The sequence below is a fragment of the Tamandua tetradactyla genome, chromosome 5 (assembly GCF_023851605.1).
Source record: "Tamandua tetradactyla isolate mTamTet1 chromosome 5, mTamTet1.pri, whole genome shotgun sequence".
NCBI lineage: Eukaryota > Metazoa > Chordata > Mammalia > Pilosa > Myrmecophagidae > Tamandua > Tamandua tetradactyla.
Genome location: NC_135331.1, coordinates 115424569 through 115445104, shown reverse-complemented (window position 1 = coordinate 115445104; position 20536 = coordinate 115424569). Strand labels below are relative to the sequence as shown.

The 20536-nt window shown below is 36.1% G+C and overlaps 1 protein-coding gene across 27 annotated transcripts in view; it reads left to right on the top strand.

Annotated features, from left to right (window-relative positions):
• DST (dystonin) overlaps positions 1-20536 on the top strand; it is a 512816-nt gene that overhangs the window by 389998 nt on the left and 102282 nt on the right. For all 27 annotated transcript variants that reach the window (XM_077162141.1, XM_077162131.1, XM_077162146.1 and 24 more), the window contains 10 exons: positions 1954-2499; positions 3582-3758; positions 10091-10214; positions 13002-13210; positions 13950-14267; positions 14696-14862; positions 15928-16084; positions 16992-17118; positions 19251-19313; positions 19903-20144. In XM_077162141.1, the coding sequence (XP_077018256.1) occupies positions 1954-2499; positions 3582-3758; positions 10091-10214; positions 13002-13210; positions 13950-14267; positions 14696-14862; positions 15928-16084; positions 16992-17118; positions 19251-19313; positions 19903-20144 (2130 nt within the window). The remainder of the gene's footprint in view (positions 1-1953; positions 2500-3581; positions 3759-10090; positions 10215-13001; positions 13211-13949; positions 14268-14695; positions 14863-15927; positions 16085-16991; positions 17119-19250; positions 19314-19902; positions 20145-20536) is intronic.

Genomic DNA, 20536 nt, shown 5'->3' with positions numbered 1-20536 from the left:
AGAACTTGGGAATCTGAAAGCGTTTTAGAAATTCCTAATCTGGTAGTATGGAGAGATGGCCAAAGGCCCTGAGTCAGGAGTTCTGTTATTAGCTCTCTCCAGTTGTGCCACATGTCCTGAGCCAAGCTCTGCTCCTTCAGCAGCCTCCATTTCCTCATCCACAAAACAAAGGGAATGGCGTGGGCCTCGGTGGCTCAGAGGGCAGGGTTCTCGCCTGTCATGCGGGAGACCTGGGTTCAATTGCCAGTGCCTGCCCATGCAAGAAAACAAAACAAAGGGAATGGATCAGATAATCAAATGAAGTGCTGTCAAAGTCTGTCCATCTTATTCACTGCCTGCTTTATGCAAAGACCTATGGAGGTGGGTGGGAGAAAAGTTATTTAGTCACAAATAATTGTCATGTGCCTGCAATATGGAAGGCTTCATTATGGACAGTGAGTATATAAATAATAATGAGTCTATCTTCTGCAGACTAATTGGAGTCAGACTTATAAGTAAATGAACAATTGCCTTACAGCAGTGCTTCTCAGTCCTTTTCACTTCATGGTATATCTTTATCCTTACCCAGCTCCTCTGTATTTAGCACTGTTCTGTATGTTTTGGGATTCCCCAGTGAGCAAAATAAAGGTTCCAAAGGTCCCTTTCCTCCTGGTGTTAGCATTCTGGGAAGGTGAGGATGATATGGCATAAAATAAATAACTAAATTATGTTCTGTTCAAAGGTGGTAGGTGCTACAGTTAAAGAGAATGGCAGCTGAATACCAGGGAAGGAGTGGGAGTAGTATTAAATAGGATCATCAGGGGAGGCCACATTGAGATGAGATTTATGCAAAGGATTAAAGAAGATGTATGTGTGTAGAGTGGGGGGTGGTGAGAGTTTCTCCAAGTGATGACTGAGGGAAAAGCTTTCCAGGCCAAGAAGACAATTGGAGAGAGAGTGATAAGGTACCTACAAGTTTGGATGGTGGAGATGGGAATGGCTAAGAGGCTGGAGTGCCTGGAGTGGAGTGGGAGAGAATACAAGTGGTAGAGAGGATTCTGTGAAAACGGGTCAGGTCATGACTCCATGTGTAAGCCAGTATAAGAAATGTAGAAAATTGTCCTCAAGGAAAATGTGTATGACATGGAGTAAGCAATGGCTGGAAGGAAATGGGCCCCAACTGCCTGAGCCCCTTCTGCCTTCATGCCCTGAAGGCTGAGATGGTCCTAGCTCTGCCCACTGCCCAGTGACCACACACCTGCTGGAAGCTCTGCCTTACATCCTGCCCTCGGAGTGGGAGCTGTGCGGTTCTGCACTGAGTGTGCCGAGTGTTCTACCTGTGGGACCTTATGTACCCTTTACAGTGAACCTACGATGTGTAGGGGTTGTCTCCATTTTCCAAGTGCAGAAAACCAAGGCACAGCAAAGCTAAGTGACCCCACTATTGTCTTTTATATCTGTTCTTATCTCCACTGGGCTCCTCTGAATGAAATTGTTTTCTTTTATTTATTGTGATTTTTTTATAGGTTTAAAATGACAAATTCTTTTATCCTATTAATTGTTCTTTCAGGATCATTTCCTGGTAAAGAAAATTCTACTTTTCTGCTCAATAATTAGGCCAAGACATTAGTGGTCCTTAGGGGTGATTGTGAGGAAGCAAGCAGTAATATGAGACCAGGAGTCACATTTTTTACAAACTTCTCAAGTACTTATTCTTTATCACTTTCTGGGTACTTTCTAGAGAAAGTTGGAAATTTCCTTAAAAATAAGATTAGAATACTAAAAATGCAGCTTTTGCTATTCTGAAACTCACCCTTAAAACGAAATACTGTGTAGTATGAAAAAGGTAATGAAAAACAAGTTGTGACGCTATGGGTCACGTAAGCCTGTGGGTCCTGAGGCAACAGGGAGTGCCCAGAAGCTTCAGGGTAACTGTCAGTGCTTTAAAGTTATAGACATTTTGTCTTCACACAGGCCCAGCATGAGAAGATCGTTTCTCAGCACCAAGCCGTCATCATAGCCACTCAGTCTGCACAAGCATTGCTCGAGAAACAGGGCCACTATCTCTCTCCTGAGGAGAAGGAGAAACTGCAGAAGAACATGAAGGAACTGAAAGCTCACTATGAAACCACACTGGCTGAGTCGGAGAAGAAAGTGAAGTTGACACACTGTCTGCAGGAAGAATTAGAAAAGTTTGATGCCGATTACAGCGAGTTTGAACACTGGTTACAGCAGTCGGAACAAGAACTTGAAAACCTGGAGGCAGGTGCAGATGACTTCAGTGTTTTAATGACCAAATTGAAGAGGCAGAAGAGTTTCTCAGAAGATGTTATTTCTCACAAAGGTGACTTAAGATACATCACTATTTCTGGAAATAGAGTATTAGAAGCTGCCAAATCTTGCAGCAAAAGAGAGGGCGGCAAAGTTGGCAAGGAAAGCGTTGGCACTTCTGCACCCCACAGAGAAGTACAGAGCAAACTGGATCATGCCACCAGTCGGTTCAGGTCTCTCTATGCGAAGGTAATTCTATTTGTATTTGTAAGGGGAAGATCTTCTAGGATTAGAATTGCCGCTCTATCCGCTTATTTTGTTTTGGAAGTAGAAGCAAGAAACCTGAAAACTGAAGCAGGAAAAAATGGTAGTTTCAACCTTCTTTCCTTCGGTACTATTTATCTGTTTTACTTTCAGAAATAAAGTGTCTAAAATATAAGAGTCTACGGTTATTCAGTTAACTAGTATTCACAGATCAATTTCCAGGCAACCCTTGGCTCTAAACTCTCTAATAAGGCACAGTGTCTGATTTGACCACCAGATGGCAGTTTATGTACTAGCTCTAAGCAAAAAAAAGTGGACCACTAATTTGCAGTCTTAGAACTTTTAAGTATCATCTCAGATAATTCTGTTCACAAATACTATACAACTGTTTTGCTTTATAGGCACATGGGTCAGTATATTTTTAAATACTTAATGACCAATGGGCTCTTTTTAGCTTCTCATAACTTTGGGCAAATAAAAATATTTTTGTTTTTTAAAAAAATCCTAAGAAAATATCTACCTGTAGGTAATAATATAAGCTGACCAAGATCAGATTTTCAAAGTTGTGTATTGATTCAGAGAGCCTCCTTGGTGCTTAGCCATTGCTTTATTCTAATCTAGACTATTTGGCCTCCTTGTATTAACCCATCCTGTGAAGCATATAGAAGTTATATTTATTAAGCACATTCAAAACCCTTAAGGTGAATACACATCTATATATGTGGGGATGTAGAAAAACCCATGAGAATCAACCCTGGTAGATCTTCCTTCTCTGAAGATTGGTATTCTAATACTTCACTCTGGGTAAAGACTCAGCTGTTGTAAACATATTTTTTAAATTAGTATAAATCTAGAACTATCTCCTCATTTTTTGACTCCTTTTTGCCTTCAAAACCTTCTTCTTTCCTTCTTTATATAAAGAAAAAAAATTTATCCCTGTAGGATTTTCACTAACTTTGGGTTGCAGTCTCCTGTCTTCCAACTTATATAATAGGTCCTACAATTATTTTGACCCATATAAAAGTAGTGATTTGTAATCACCCCTCTTTTCTCTTTTGATCATTTAGTGCAGTGTCCTGGGAAATAATCTTAAAGACCTGGTGGAAAAATATCAACACTATGAAGATGCTTCATGTGGACTTCTTTCTGGGCTCCAGGCCTGTGAGGCCGTAGCCAGCAAACACTTATCTGAACCCATTGCCGTGGACCCCAAAAACCTGCAAAGGCAATTAGAAGAGACTAAGGTAAAAAAAGAAAACTAAAAAAAGGGAGAGAGAGAGCGAGGGAGGAAGGGAGAGAGAAAAAAGAGAGAAGTAAGAGAGAGAAGAGAGAGACAGAGAGACATCCAGACCTTCCAGTAGTTTTACTGAAAGGCTCTCCCTTTCCTTCACTTTTTTGCTCGCTCCACGCCTAGCTTAGGGGTAATAAGGATGGGAAGACTATACTTCATCCTCTAGGGGGAGCCAAGACTCTATTTCTCCCTAGTCCATTCATTTCTCTTTCTGATGAGATTGTTTTTTCCGCTGTTTACCGTTTTGCATTGCTCTTCTGGCTCCTTATCTGTTGCTTTCTCCAGTCCCCAAACCAAAACTACTATTCAGGCCTCTTCTTGAGAAGGAATCAACAAATTGGAACAGAATATGACTCCTAGAAACATACACTTATTTATCAAAGGAGCAGAAAGGTTTGTAATTTAGAGCAAGGGAAAACTGTTGCGAGTTCAGCTCCTTGCAGGGAGTTAAAAAAAGACTTGTGAAGCATTCATTAAGGTCTATGAGGGCAGGTACTTGGCTCAAAGTGGGTATGCAATAAATATTTTTTAAAGAATAGACTGGTGGGAAGGAGGAAGGGATATCATTGCTGCATTGGGGATTCTGAGGATTGGGGGCTTCTATTTAGTGTCTCTGTGATTCATAGAGATGCATACTTTAGTTATTACCTAGCACAGTTCTCAAAAAGTCTTCCTGCTATTTCAGAAATGCAGGCTTGATGTAGGAATTGTACAGTTGGGGAGGTCTGCAATGAGAGTCTCTGTTTTTTTTCTTAAATTTAAAGTATGTTTTAGAACTAATGTAAGAGGAGGTCATTATTAAAATATTTTATTCTTATTCAACATGACTAATAATTTTTAGTTTGAAAGTTTCAATTCATAAATCTATTCTTTGATTCCTTTTAGCAGATGAATATCCATAGCTTACCACTGCCATAGCTGGAAAGTAAACACAGTGTTACCAGTTAAGCAACTACCTTTCAAAATTTATGAATTGATTAGTTCTAATTAAACCGCAGCATAATTTTAAAAATTGAAGGTCAGTTGACGTATATGTACATAGTTTCCTGGCAGATGATTTCAGCATGTATGAGGATGTACTTTTGAGGATTAAGTCATCTCCATTTCTTTCCTTTTTTTTGGCTTTATTAACTTTTGTTTCCTTATGGGAACACACATATAGCATAAAATTTGTGGCCGTTTCAGCCATTTTTAAATATACAATTCAGTGGCATTAGCTACTTTTACAAAGTGTATTACTATCACTACCTTCCATTACTAAAACGTTTTCATCACCCAGAACGGATATATTCCCAGTAAGGAATATTTCGCCGTCTCGCTACCCCCAGACCCTGGCAATCTCTAATCTGGTTTCTGTCTCTATGAATTTGTTTATTCTAGCTATTTCATATAAATGGAATCATACATTATTTGTCCTTTTGTGTCTGACTTATTTTACTTAGCACACTGTCTTCAAGGTTCATCCAAGCTGCAGCAGGTATCAGAACTTCATTCCTTTTTTAATTGAATTGTATTCCATTGAATGGATATACCACATTTTGTTTGGCCATTCATCTATTGATGACCATTTGGGTTGTTTCTACCTCCTCGTGTTTATGTCTTTTTAGTACTTTTTATTGTAGTAACCGATATGGAGCATAAATTTCCCATTTTAATCACATTCAAATATACAATTCAGTAATATTGTGCTACCATTACTGATATTTATGAAGCCTCCTTTTGCATCTCCTCAAACAGGAACTACTTACCTATTAAATTATAATTCCTTCTTCCTGTCCCACCTCTTCCCCTGCCCCTGGTACTCTATAAACCACTATTTGTCCATGTGAAATTTGATTCTTTTAGGTATTTCACATATGTGAGATCATACAATATATGTCTTCTTTGTGAATTTCTCTCCTCTTATTAACAATATTCTCTAATTATTTTTCTTTTACCCATGACATAAACATGTAGCAAGGCTACTACAAAAATCAGTCTTTTCTACATTTAACATACTATCTTGTACTTAAATTTGATTGTATTGTAATGTAGTCTTTAGGCACCCAATTGTTTCACGTTTGAAATATTTCTGTCCAGTAGCATGTTGTTATTAGCATTACTATTCAAAGAACTGTTAGCTATACTGTCAATAGTCTAATACCTCTGGGCTATAATGACATCAAAATCCCCTTCCAAGGAAATCAGTGCTTAGTACAAGATTTTCCTAGTTTAGTTCCATGAGAAGCTCAGAAGACGGACGGGATTTTGTGGCCAGTCCAGAGGTCTGGGTTTGGAACTAGGTATGGGGCCAGATGACAGTGACTGGTGATGTTGGCTTTCCAGTCCTTTACCATCTCCAGGATGGTGTGTAGAAAACCTTTGAGAGCTGTAGCAAGTGCCCACAGCTTTAAACATTTCATGTAACTTTAGGCAAACATTTCATACTCAAAATCCTGCAGTTTTCCTTGTCACAGATGCTTTTTTCATGTTTGAATTTCAGTGAAATCCATTCAAAACATTATAAGGTGCCCCTTTCAATACTTTATTTGCATTTTTTTCCAAAGAAGTACTATTGTCAAATTATAACCTGATATGTTAGGAATTAAAAACAGTATTCTTTCTTGAACATAATTTTGAAGAACAAAGATAGGGGACATTTTGAAGAGAAGAAGTAAAGAACAGGTGTTTCTTTTATAATCCATTTCTGAGGTTTAAGGTGGTAGGCAGGACAATCTTTTTTTTTTTTTTAGGACCATCTTTGATATTGGAAGTTTTTATAGAACATGATGATTTTACATATGTTTAGTCATCTAGTAAGCATTTATATGCCAGACCCATAATCTTTGTGATGACACAAAGATTTTAACCCCCTGAATCTGCCTTAGGGGAACTCAGATTCTGAAAGGAAAAAAAAAGATTTGGAGTTGCCCCTAACTTTATTTCATCTCCTAATATCACTGGATGCCAGCAGGCTGACCCCATAGCTTAGACTTCATTCTGGTTTTAGTTGGAGTTCTTGTCTTCAAGGATTTCTTATACTTTCTGTAACTAAACCTCTGGGAGAATTTGCCAAACAAATCTGCTCTGATGTGGATTTTTTGACCCCTTTGGAAAAAGTTTTGGATCTATTATTCAGATCCCAGGTCCTATGTTGGCCATAGTTTGGTTGGTCTTTTCCCATGCACATGTATTGATTGTGTGTCATCACAAGTTCTTGGATTATGTAAATTAGTTGAGGAATTTCTACCATTAGTTTTAGACATTTTATTTTAGTCTGAGTTAAGGCTGAAATAGAAGAGGCTCTTTTTAAAGTATTACCCCTGATATTTAGCTATTCATTCACTGATACATTTCAGAAATCCTTATTGGTGCCTGCTATGTGCCAAACCGTGGGTTAGCCATTGGTAATAAAAACCTGAATAGGATGAACTTCTAATTCTCAAGGAGGTTACAATTTGGTAGGAGAAACTGATAAATCTAATGATATTCACAGAGTATTTGTGAGAGCACTTAGGCATGAGAGGAACACTTACCACAAGCAGGGGTGAGAACAGAGTTAAGGAACACTTTCCAGCCGAGTATTGAAGGTGACAAGCAGCCAGGCCCAAAGGTTAGCTGCATGAGAAGGTTGGCCTATAGAGCTAAATTAAGGCATTGTGTCTAGCAGGTGCAAAATTAGGGTGCTGAGAAATAGTTGTGTTGTTGGACATTTCTGAAATGGAAAGTGGAGAAAGATGAGATTGAAGACAGAATGACAGAATAGATTTCAGTGGATCTTGTATAGCGTAGTTGAATCATAGCCTTTATTTCAAAGGCTTTGGGAAGCTAGTGAAAGGTTTTAAACATAGATATGTGTTTCAGGTAGAACACATTGGGAGCTAGATCAGAGAAGATATTGGAGGCAGGGAGAGCAGTTAGGAGGATTTTTCAGTATTGCTGGGAAAAGATTAACTTGCAACAGTCCAGAAGTAATAGAGCAGAGGTCTGATTCAAGAAATATTTAGTAGGAAAAATTGCCAGGACTCCATGATTAATTTGTGTGTGAAAAGGAGAGTTAAGAGAGAAGGTGGAATCTAGGTGGAGCCTCAGGTTTACAACTTCTTAATTAGCTACAACCCTATTAGGAAGTACAGGTGTTAGGAAATGAGGGAATGAGGTCAGATTTTATCTTATTGATTTTAAGGTGGCTATGTAGCATTCAGATAGAAACATCCAAGAGGCAGTTGGAAACCTGGCCTCATGGCCAGGGATGAGTTCGTGTACGATTGGACATATGGGAATTTGGATTTAAAATCCGAATGTGAGACTAGAAGAAGGGCAGAGGTCTATCAGAGGTGTCAGGAGTGCAGGCCTAAATTTGTGGAAGGTTATGTTTCTGCCTTTTATCTACCGTCTCCTCAGTCCTGCTGTTAACTCACTCAGAGATCCACACACACTTCCGTTCAGCAAGTTCAGGGACTTATTAGTGCTATTTGTTTGCATTATTCTTGCTGAGGCAGTTGACACTGGTAACTTTGGTGACAGAATTGTCCTGGTCCCATTTCTACCTCCATGATGACATGTGCTTTAATCTCTTTTTCTTCTGAGATTAAGAAGAAATATCATCATATAAATATATACCATCATATAAATATAAGTATTCTCCATGATTCTTTATGGATTCCTTTTCTGATGTTTCCTTGCTTTTGCCTTTAGCAGTTTCATTGGATATCTTGACTTTAAATTCTTTTACATCTAATTCCAACTTGTGTTCAGAGCTACTTGCATTTCCAGCTTTGTTATTTTTTTCTATATAGTCTTAAGAGCATTTTGAAGTCATGAATTCCAAAAAAAGCTTTCTTAACCATTACACTTGCCCCCCTTTGTTTATGAATTCTTTTAATAGGATTAAAACTTTAGAGGCTTCTCTCTTCCCCTTTTGTCTCCTCTTGTTCTTTCTTCCTGCTCTCTTGAGCAGTGATGTCCAGTAGAACATTCTGCAGTTATGGAAATCTAAAATTTGCTCTGTGCAATTTGATAACCACTGCCCACATGGGGTTATTAAACACGTGAAATGTGGCAAGTACAACTGAGGAATTTAATTTTAATTAGCTTAATTTGAAACTTGGCTTTTTGAGGTTGAGCTGCTTTAGATAATTATGTGAAGTCCTGTGGAGTCTTCCCAACTCTTATCTGTAACAGATTTCACTCCCCCTTCCAGACTGGCCTTGCTATTTTGTTACTGCTGAAGTTACTCCCTAACTGTTACATCTGTTTCACTTCTTCTTCATTCAATTCATCCCACATGGCGCTACAAATTTAACCTTCTTACAGGACTGCTCTGTGCATGTCAATCTCTTATTCAGAAGCCTTGGATAACTGCCCATTGAGCCAAGATAAAGACAGATTCCTTAGCCTGATGTTAAAGGTCTTCTAACATTTGGCTCTTGTCTACCTTTCCACCTTTCCTGCACTAATTCTGTTTATTCGTCCATATATTTCCTCAGGGTGGATGGAACTGTCCTTTTTCCCCCCTAATTTTTCTGCCTCTATCCTTTGTTCCTTCTGTTTGTTCTGTAGGGAATGTTCACCCTCTCCATTTCTAAATGAAATGCCAGAATTCATACTTTTTCAAGACCCACCTCAAATCCACCACCACTGAGGTGGCTTTCATTTCCCTCCCCAGTCATTCCTACTCTTGACTACCAGTAGTGCTTTTTCTTACTCGCTTTTGGCACGTATCACTTCCTGCCTTAGACTGGAAGATCCTTGTGGGTGAGCTTCATTTCTGTTCCATTTTTGCATTTTCACAAAACTTAGCAAGTTATTTTGAATTTCTTAGATGCGTTCGACTTTTTGAATGAGCAGTATAAATATAACTCAGTATTGAGTCAGGATCTAATGAAAAATTGAAGTTCTTACTTATCTCCTTACCCAGAGTCAGAAGTGGTCCCCAGAGTTTTGTTCTCTTTTGTTGTTTGTTGTTGTTGTTGTTACTGTTTGTTGGTATAGTAACTGGGAATTTCACAAAACCTAGTAGTAGTGATTAAGAGAGGAACTCAGGCTAAGGTTAGAGGGTTGCAGGGTCAGGAACCAGGCATATTATCATGGAGTTTAAGACTGAATTTGTATTATCTTGATTGGCTAATGCTATTTTTACAAATTGGCTTTATTCTAAGGACCCAAGAACTCTGGGGTAAGTTTATAATGAAGGAAATTTTACTCAGTCCAATTTAACTTTATGGTATTGGTAGTCATTTTTGTCAAATTGGAAATCTATTATTTAGTCCCACTGATATAATTGAAAAGCATTAAATCTTCCAGGCTCTGCAAGGTCAAATATCCGGTCAACAGGTTGCAGTAGAGAAATTGAAAAAAACGGCCGAAGTGCTTTTAGATGCCAGGGGATCTTTACTTCCAGCCAAGAATGATATCCAGAAAACACTGGGTAAGATACTAATTTTCTTGTTTCTAGTCTCACAGAGAAATTCTAAATGAAGGTATTCTAGTAAATATAAAGAAAATATTCACTAGTATATATTTATGTCCTTTCCATGTGAAATGGTGATTCTCAATCTGAAAGAAGGCATGTTTTCTTTGGCACGTATATTAGACTTCTGGGCATAGGGACTGTGTAGTTTGAAAAGAGAATTGCAAATTTTAATTGTATAGTCATTCGATATAACAGAAACTCCTCATGTGTATAATATGTACCACAGAAAGCAGCACTCGACAAAATTCTCTTGGTTGATGGGATTAGGCAGAAGATAAACTCTCAACCCAGGACCAAAATACAATGTCTGAGCAACATCTGTGTTTCTCAAAAGTGGGAGCATGGGTTTAAGAGGTCGAGAGACCCTGCTTTAGACAATGTTCCCACTTCTCCATTCTCTCGAAGAGGTCTTTGAATGGTTTCATAGGGTTCCAGTTAACCCAGTTCTTCAGTAATTCTGAAAAGTATACATAGTTATAATGGTGTTTTCTATCCTCTTACATAGATTGATACATTTGTTGAGATAAAGTCTATGGTACATTATTTTTTGCATCTATTTACAGCAATTAGTTAATACTAAATGCACAGCAGCATATCAATAAATGTTATTTATTGTCTTATTGTATGTATTTTTTGCTTAGACTTTGATGCTTTTCGTAATATTCAGTATGTGATTTGGGTTTATTATTATATATATCTATATGTGAAATAAAAAACTTCCACAGATGATGATTAGGTATGTTTCATCCCAAACAGCTTGAACTAAACTGAGTAGCAATTTTAGATAAAGAGAAGGTTAAAACTTACTGTTCTAAAGCCTGCCTGTAGAGGGGAAATCCCTTTTTATTCTTTATACAGCCAAACTTTTGATCATGCACAACTATCAGTAAATCATTTTCCAGTATACACTCATATATGCACATATGTTTATAAATTATGTGCACATATGTTATGTCCATGTGTATTTTAATTGTAAAACACAAGAATGTAAATTTTTAAGTATAGAATAAAATATGAATAGAAATGCCAACATTTTTGTTCCTTTATTTCAATACTCTCTTGTGCATCAAATGTTGGAGACCACTGCTTTAAAGATTTGGTCATAAGAATTTGGGGGAAAAAGAAGGACTATACCTTGTGCATATCTGTGTGAAGAGGCATTTTGACATTTTCCTCATTGTTGTCTAAATGTACACAGTTTAATTTCATTTGTTTATAATCTGTATGTTGCAGTATCTTAAAACTTTTCTTTGGCCTAGTTTTCTAGGAATATGTGAAAATTTATTTAAGGTATAGTGGAATTTCTTTAAGATCTGTTTGACTTACAGGGAAAAAACTGCTTTAAAAAAGAGAACTTTCTTATGATGGATTTTGTTTCTGTACCTTTTTCTAAGATAATTTTTGATTCTAAGATAATTTTAAAAATCAAGAGTTGACTTAAATGACAGTATTTAATCACCAGAGAAATACACGGTAATCCTCACAATATGTTAATTATACTGAAATAATCACTTTGCTTGGGAATGAGTCTCCATGGCTGAAGAAATTGCTGATGTTGCTTCTCCTGTTGATGGCAGAGTTGCCAGTTGAGAAGCAGCTGGCCCAGCACATCTGGACCTGCAATGCCGATCTTCTCTTTTTGTGACTTTCAGTTAGAGCTCATATTCAAGCCTGCTGCTTGTTTTCTTTGCTTGTGGCCTGTTGGTGCATATTAATTATGACCCCCCTCTCCAGTCAGCATTCTCCTGGGCCTAATTGTGCCTTGGTGACAGGAACACCTTCCTCTCTTCAGACCATCTAAACTTACCCCCTCCAACTCAGTGAAAAATTGTCAAACCGGTTTCTCATGACATAGTTCTAGAACGATCAAAGAAAAATATTGTTTTATTTGTGTGGATTATTGTCCATGGACCACAAATAAGACTGTAAGATATTTCTTCTTTATAGAGATCTTTCAGGTTAAACTTTCTTCTACTGAAGCATTCTACACTTGAGCAGACAAAAGCATTCAGGAATAATTAAAATATTTTTCGAATTGTTGGACAGTAAGTGATAAATTAAGTTCATGATTAAAAACAGATTGTTTTCCACAGAAAAGGATGAATACATTAAACACAATTGTTCTTTGAACTTGTCATTAGTCTAAAATATAGAATGTGAAGAGTTTCAAATGTAGAGCTTTATAGCCAAGTAAAAATTAGTCAAGAAAGTTTTTTTAATAGCATCTTAAATCTTTAGAATTGAAAGAGAAGTTTATCTTTTCTTAAATGAGATAACCTGTTAACCTTTTCTTTCTTTTTTATGTAGTATTAAACTTTTCAATTAAATTCCTTTTATGTGGATGTTAGAAATGTCATCTCAACCTTCCCTATTTCTGTCATCTTTTTTGTCATATAGTTATCAGTAAGTATGGCTAAATTGAAATGACCGATTGGGAACCAATATTTCTCCCAAAGGTTTGCTGTTTGGACCGTTCTTTTCCCTCTCTGGGACAATTCACATGTTTATGCATCCAGAATCTCTTTTCAAATGCAGACACACATATCAACTACTTTTGTTTTAGACTTCAAGTTTTCCTTTTCCATGAGGATCTCTCTTTATTTTATCCATTATGATATTTATGTATTTGAACTTTTTTTTCAGGTTTAGCGTGGAAATTTTCTAATTCAGCTTAGTGTATTTTTGAAAAGGAATAGGGCAAAGAGAACTTTGTGGTTGATGTTTCCTGATCTTTTGGACTAGATGACATTGTTGGGAGATATGATGGTCTGTCCAAGTCTGTTAATGAACGAAATGAAAAACTCCAGATGACCTTGACTCGCTCGCTGAGTGTGCAGGACGGCTTGGATGAGATGCTGGACTGGATGGGAGGCGTGGAAAGCTCCCTGAAAGAACAAGGTCAGATGCCCTTAAACTCTGCTGCTCTGGAGGATATCATCAGAAAAAATATTGTAAGTGACATTTTATAAAGGAAAAAAAATCCCACTTATTGATGAAAGAAACAATTTAACAAGCTTCCAAGGATGGGTAGTTCTAACATAAATTCAGATATAGAAAACAAGTATTTCCTGAATATAACAGTATAAAAAGTAGTGCTTGCAGAAAGAGAAAAGTGCAAAAGAATTTTTCTCTGAAGGAGTATAGAAAAAGCTTTGTGTACTTTTTCATGAATATTATCATTCGTCATAGAGGGCCTATACATAACATTGAGTCCTCTGCTGTTTATCATTGTTTCTGCCAGCGCACATGAGGTTAATCAGATCAATCTTCTTACTGTCTAGCCTTTTAAAATTTAGGACCATGGATAATCCCTAAACTCTTAGATCTGTGGGGTTGCTCAGCAGTAGCCGCCTTTTGCCTCTTTCAAGCAACTAGCCAGCTGTTCTCCACTTTCTCTTCAAGAGATTTGGGGTGGGTTTCCTCAAGGGACAGATCAGTCTTCTCATTCAGTCCCAATTTTGCCTCATGTTGTTCAAGTTTGTATTGAGATGTACAGCAATTTTTTAAATCCCATTTTTTGAGGGGGGCGCGGGAGGGGATGCATGGTCTGGGAATTGAACCCAGATCTCCTGTATGGGAGGCAAGCATTCTACCACTGAACCGCCTGTGCACCCTGTACAGCAATTTTTTAAAACTTGTAACACTGTTTGTAAACATAATAAAGTACATACAATATTTGGTTCATTTCAGATGTTGGAGCAGGATATCGCAGGTCGCCAGAGTAGTATAAACGCCATGAATGAAAAAGTAAAGAAATTTATGGAAACGACAGACCCATCCACTGCATCCTCACTGCAAGCCAAAATGAAAGACTTATCTGTTCGATTTTCAGAAGCAAGTCATAAACACAAAGAGAAACTTGCCAAAATGGAGGAGCTAAAAACCAAAGTAGAACTGTTTGAGAGTCTCTCAGAAAAGCTCCACACATTTTTAGAAACAAAAACTCAGGCTCTTACTGAGGCAGATGTGCCAGGAAAAGATGTTAGTGAATTGTCTCAGTGTATGCAGGTATGTCTTCTGTAATATACGCAGTTCAGACATTTATTGGCAGAATTATAATTGGCAACCATAATTTTAATTGCTTATGAGTTAAAACAGAGCTATACTTTCTTCCTTTAGTCTCATACCCCATCTCCTCCTTGAAGCCTTTGCTCGTTGATTAGAAATGAACACCATTTATCACACATATTCTCTCCAAATATCATTGATAGTAAGTCTCATCTTACTTTCTAGAACCCACAAACAGACAAAATGTAGAGTGCCTTTTTAAGTCAACTAATGTTTACTGGGTTCTGTTTCAAGGACTGTACTGTCTGCATTATTTAGAGTACTGACTTAGGATCATTCTGTGAAATTATGAATGGAGCCATTATGGTCCCATACACACCAGGATATCTAGAAACATCTATACTGACTAATATCTAAAAATTTTATAGGAATCGACTTCTCAATTCTTAGAACACAAGAAAGATCTTGAAGTTTTGCAGAGTCTTCTGAAGGAGATATCTAACCATGGCTTACCAGGAGATAAGGCTCTGGTTTTTGAAAAAACAAGTAATTTGACAAAGAAATTCAAAGAAATGGAGGACATCATCAAAGAAAAGTAAGCACTATTTAAAACAATGGATTTTATTCTACTTGATGCTAATTAGAATGAATTCTTTTTTATAAACCTAGGACTTATTGGAAGTGCATTTATGTTTTGATAATCTTTTTGCTATTAAAATTGAGTGCATTTAAAAATCTTTAGGAGAAAATTTCAATGCTACTTACATAGAAGTGAAAAGTATTATGTCATAAAAATGGTTTTCATTAATTTGCTAAAAATGAGTTAAACTCACTATAGTGTTTGGCAGATATGATATTTTTTTGTAAAGGTAGAATTAACCTTCCAGCTCTTGGTTCATCACTTTCTGGGTTCAATTCAGAAGCTATATGCAGTTTCAGTATAGTTCTTAATGTGCACATGTCATCCACATGCCAAATGTAACCTTTCTCACCTTTGTTCATGTGCTGGGCATGTGTGCTCCCTCCGTGGTGCTCCTGAATCCATACAGTTCAGGAAGATTCATACAGTTCACCGTGGAGCTTCCTGAATATTTTGGGCAAAGTGCCAATTAAAGCTCTTCAGTCACTCAGTTGCACCTCATTTTTGAAGACTTCAATCTATACTCCCTAAAGCAATCCAGTTTTATCCATTAATAGGGCTGCTGTATATATACTGCAGGACTAGTATATAAGCCACTAGATGGCATTATGTTTTCCTCTTTTCAGTAACTTGTAAAAGTTTTCCTTCTGGTTCTGTGCCTGCTGGAATTAAGTATCATGTCAAGTGAACAGATCGAAACTCATAATCTAAACGATGTTAAAACTGTCAATGTAGTCTTCGAGTTTATGTAGCATTTTAGAGTACCTTTACATATTGATTACAGATTTCTTAACTGCTCCTCTCTCTATTGGTGGGCCTTTTCTGAGGAATAGATAGTTACCTCGCTTGGTTTTATTTGCCACCCATGAAATCTTTCCTCCTCTGTCACAAGGGCTAGGGTGTGGATGAGGGAGTTCTTTTTCTTGATTATAAAGCTTCATATGGGAATAATAATTTACTGGTAATTAATCCTTTTCAGTATCTCCTTTCTTAAATTCTTGTATGATTTTTTTGATCTAGAAAAGAAGCTGTATCTTCTTGTCAAGAACAGATGGATGCTTTCAAAGTCCTTGTCAAATCTTTAAAGGCATGGATAAAAGAAACAACAGAAAGAGTTCCCATTCTGCAAACTTCTTTTGGTGCAGAGGATTTAAGACAATCTTTGGAAGAAACCAAGGTGAATTATTGGGTATTATACTAATTTCTCATTTGCTTATATCAATAATGGTAGGTTAAATACTAATGCTGTATTTCCCTTATCCAAGTCACATCAGCTAGGTCCTCATATATGTATTGTTTATTTTGGTAATACTTAAAATCATAACATAGGCTTAACTGACTCTTTTGAGGAAAAATACCGACTTTCAGTCTTTCAAGTAATTGTTTTTTTAATGAACTAATTAGTTGCTAACTGTTTCAAAATCCAACTTTCCTTTCCCACTAAATCTTTACTTAGTTTCAATTTTTGAAGACATCTGTCATAACATTAAAAATCCCCCGCTTCACTAAGCATCTTATTTTAGCTTAGATAAACCAATATTGGAAGATAAGTTAACTGAATCTCTAACACAAGTAATACACACATATTTTGCCTTCTGACTTGAGCCATAAAGCCTATGTGACCACATAAGGCAAGTTTTCCAGTTCAAATTTGTGGAGGTATGTCTTTTTAAAATTTTATTATAAATTTGATGATTAAAGGTCAATGTTAAATGGAATTCTGAATTCCTGTTTAGTTTTTTATTGTCTCTAGTGCTTTTCCTCTAGTAAATTGCTGTTACATAGTACACTTTTGCAGACTTACAGTTGACAGTTACTTTGGAACCTCTGGCAGCTAGGAAGGGCCTGCCTTTCACAGTGGCTAGAAGCAGAATGCAGGATGGGCCGTGCCCCACTGCTCACTGTTAACAGTCACCTGGGTTGTTGGGACAAAGATGGATGGTTCCTTTTTCCATCCGACAGATCCCTACAAGTTAGGGCCCACAAGCATCATTGCTTTAATGTATATTTAAGAAATTGAATTATAATGTGCAACTTTGAAAATATTACAAAGACTGAAAAATAATGAGCTTTTATATCTCAAGAAATTACAAGAAGAGTGGAGTTTAAAAACACCAGAGATTCAGAAAGTAAACATCAGTGGGATCTCACTATGTAACCTGATTAGTGCTGTGACTACCCCTGTCAAGGCAATAGCGGCAGTTAAATCAGGTATGTGCTTTACATTTATGGCCAAAACCAGGAATTGGGTCTACCCATGTCATTTTTATTTGTTTTGTGTTATTTTTTTAAATTAATAATAACTTCAGAAATGCACAGTAAACTTAATTAAGAAGATGGCACCTGTAAATATCCCTTCTATGGTTCTTTGGTTCTTTTTTTTTTGCATGAGCAGGCACCAGGAATCGAACCCGGGTCTCCAGCATGGCAGGCGAGAACTCTGCCACTGCACCACTATTGCCTCCCCTGTTTCATTTTATTAAAAAAAACTACAATTAAAATGCAACCAATTTAAATATAAGGAATAAGGAGCTTTATTTTGGGGAGGGGCATAGGTCAGATTCCAATTCGTTGTGTTTTATCTTAATTAAATGGAAATATCAATTCTATTTGAAACATTTCTGTCTCATTATTATATTTAACAAAGAAATGGGTCCAATTTCAGGAAAGGAAAGGAAACAGGCTTTTTATCTGTAGCATGGACTTCTCTTATTTTATTATAGTCTGCTTTATTCTGTTCAATATTCCCAAAGAAAACAGTTATATAATGTGGTAGCCAGCCTATGTAAATCACAGTCTAAATTATGGTTGAGCCACTTTTCTCAACAAAAAGAGAAAGTCTTGTATAAATATTGATTTTAAAATTAAGTAATTTTAAGTTTAGAACCTGTTTATATTCTTACCAATGTTTTTGTTTTGTTTTAATATCTGGGAATGGACAGATGGCAGGTCTCACTTCTTTATTCTGTGAATTTCTGAGTGTCCTCTGTGGTTTATCTGGTCTGACCAGCCCCTCAGCTGCCTCTATTGTGATACTGATGTTCAGCTGGGCCTCTCTCAACCAACCATTTATTCCGCTCTATTAATCCCATTTCAGGGAATACCCATATTATATATGGTGTAATGGTCTCTCCTTTCTCTCCTAATAAGATTTTTCTGAAATCTATTTTTTCAAAAAAAGAATTCTATTCTATTTTATTTTACATTTTTTTATCTACTTTATATTTGCATAAGTAAAATGTAATTTTTTCCCTACTCTTGATAGCTTCCAATCATGGTTGCAAATAATCGAGCATTTTTACATTATTTTCACTTCCAACTGAAATACCTATTTTGTGTGATCGTTTTTAAGGGACAAAATGTAGAAAAAGATTCAGTTATTCAGAACGATTATTCCTTTTTACTTGTTTAGACTTGGTTTTATGTGGCTGATTTCGGTAAGTGTTTTTTGTGTTCTAAATAGTCAATGGCTACTAGCATGAAAAAAGATAATTGATTTTTTAATATTCAGATTATGAAAAAATGCCAATGCTAGTTGATTATATAATAAAAAGAAACAATACTATTCTCTGAATATTTCCTATTTGCTAATGAGTTAATTGCCTTCATTTCCACATTGGTGTTATGAGTTAGATATTATTATCACCATGGGGTTTGTGTAGGTAGGTGAGGATGATTAATTTGCTTAGTAATTAGTAATTAGTGGATCTGGGATTTAAATTCAGGTGAGCCATACACCAAAATCCAGGTACTCCCAACCACTATGCTCTCCTGTCTCTCTGTTGATGGAATGTAGTTTTACTAGTAGGGTTTTGTTTCATTTTCACTTTTAACTTTTATTTCATGTCTTTTTGAATCAGTTCTGCCTTTTTTAAGCCTGTAATAACACTGTATAACTGCTTGTTGAGCAGCAGCAGGCAATTTTCAGTTCCTTAAATAAGGTAGTTGTTCTTTTGCCAATTATTTACACTGTGTTCAGTGCACTTAACAATTGAGTACCACTGTCTGAGCTTCATGAGCTTTATCACTAAAGTAACTTTAGCAGTAAAGCAACTTAATGACAAAATTGGTTTATAAATCAATATTTAATCATTAATACATATAAACTTTATGAAATGCTAAGTGTTTATAGAAGTGTTACTATAAAAGTAGGTGTTAAAAAGAAGAGAACATATTTAGATCTTTAAGTTTTGATCTTCACTTGACTTTGAAACTGGATCAGTATTTTACATTTTTAAATAGTAATAGTATTTTAAAAGTATTACTGTTTATGGGGTACGATTTCTAAGTATATAGAAATACTATGAAACTCTTTGGTTATTTCAATGTTAATATTTTTGCAGGTGGGCTAATATTAAATGGTGAAGGAACAGGCATAGATACACAGGAATTTTTGGCAAATAAAGGTAAATAACAATTTTAAATGGCTGTTGATTAGAATAGTTTATTTTCTTTGAGAGAAAATCCCTTTTTTTTAGAAGCCAATAGTAGTTATATAGAAATTTCAAAATTGAATTAAAAATACACTATTCAATATAATTATTCACATACACATAAATATATTTTGTATAACAATCCACAAAGTATATTTATCTGAAATTAGTGAAATCCAATACTTCAGTTTAGCACTTGGTTTTGTTTCCTTCTTTTTTGTTAATTTATGATATTTTGTCCTTTAGAATAATACTATTTGAGCTAATTTGTTGAATTTGGCATCTGAGGAATAACTAAGTAACATTTCATGGTTTTAACTTTGTATTCCATTTAAAATACCTATTTAATTTCAGTTGTTTTATGCATTGTTTATAAATTATTTCTCATTAAATAACATTATAAGATTATCCAAACTTTTACTTCTGAAAGTTGTGTATTTATGGTAGTAGGCTTAATACTGACAAAATAGAAGAAACTATCATGTAAAGTGTTTTCAGTTCTAGAGTTCTACCTTTAAAAGTCCTGAAAATGTCAGTATCATTGTTGTTTTCTTACTCCTAGAATTAATACCCATTAAAAAGGATATGACTGACGTAAGTCACGGTTATGAAGATCTTGGCCTCTTACTCAAGGATAAAATAGCCGAACTGAATATTAAACTCTCGAAATTGCAAAAAGCTCAGGAAGAATCAAGTGCAATGATGCAGTGGTTACAGAAAATGAACAATACGGCAACAAAATGGCATCAGACACCTACACCTACAGATAGTGAAGCTGTGAAGACTCAGGTTGCACAGAATAAGGTATATTATTTGGGTACATTTACTGAAAACATGAAAGAGAACAGATGAGCATTCAGAGCTGAATCCTGGTGTCAGTAGCCCTGTGTCTGATTTCTAGCTCTGAAACTTAAAGTAAATAATTTGCTAGTTTTTCTTAATGTGCCTTTCGTAGAGAATAATGGTAATAGTCATCTTTTTTTTCTCACACGAACATTATCAAGATGAGAGAACTGTTCAGTGTAAGTGACTTTGCCACCTTTAAATCAGTTTAAGTCTAGGATATTAATGAGTCAACCACTGGAAAAGATTTATTTAAGAGCTAAATACATTAGGGATTTGTTCTGTTTAGTATAAAATGAGATAACTAAGCTAATACCTGCCTTTTCCTTTAATGGACGGTATTTCTTCAAACA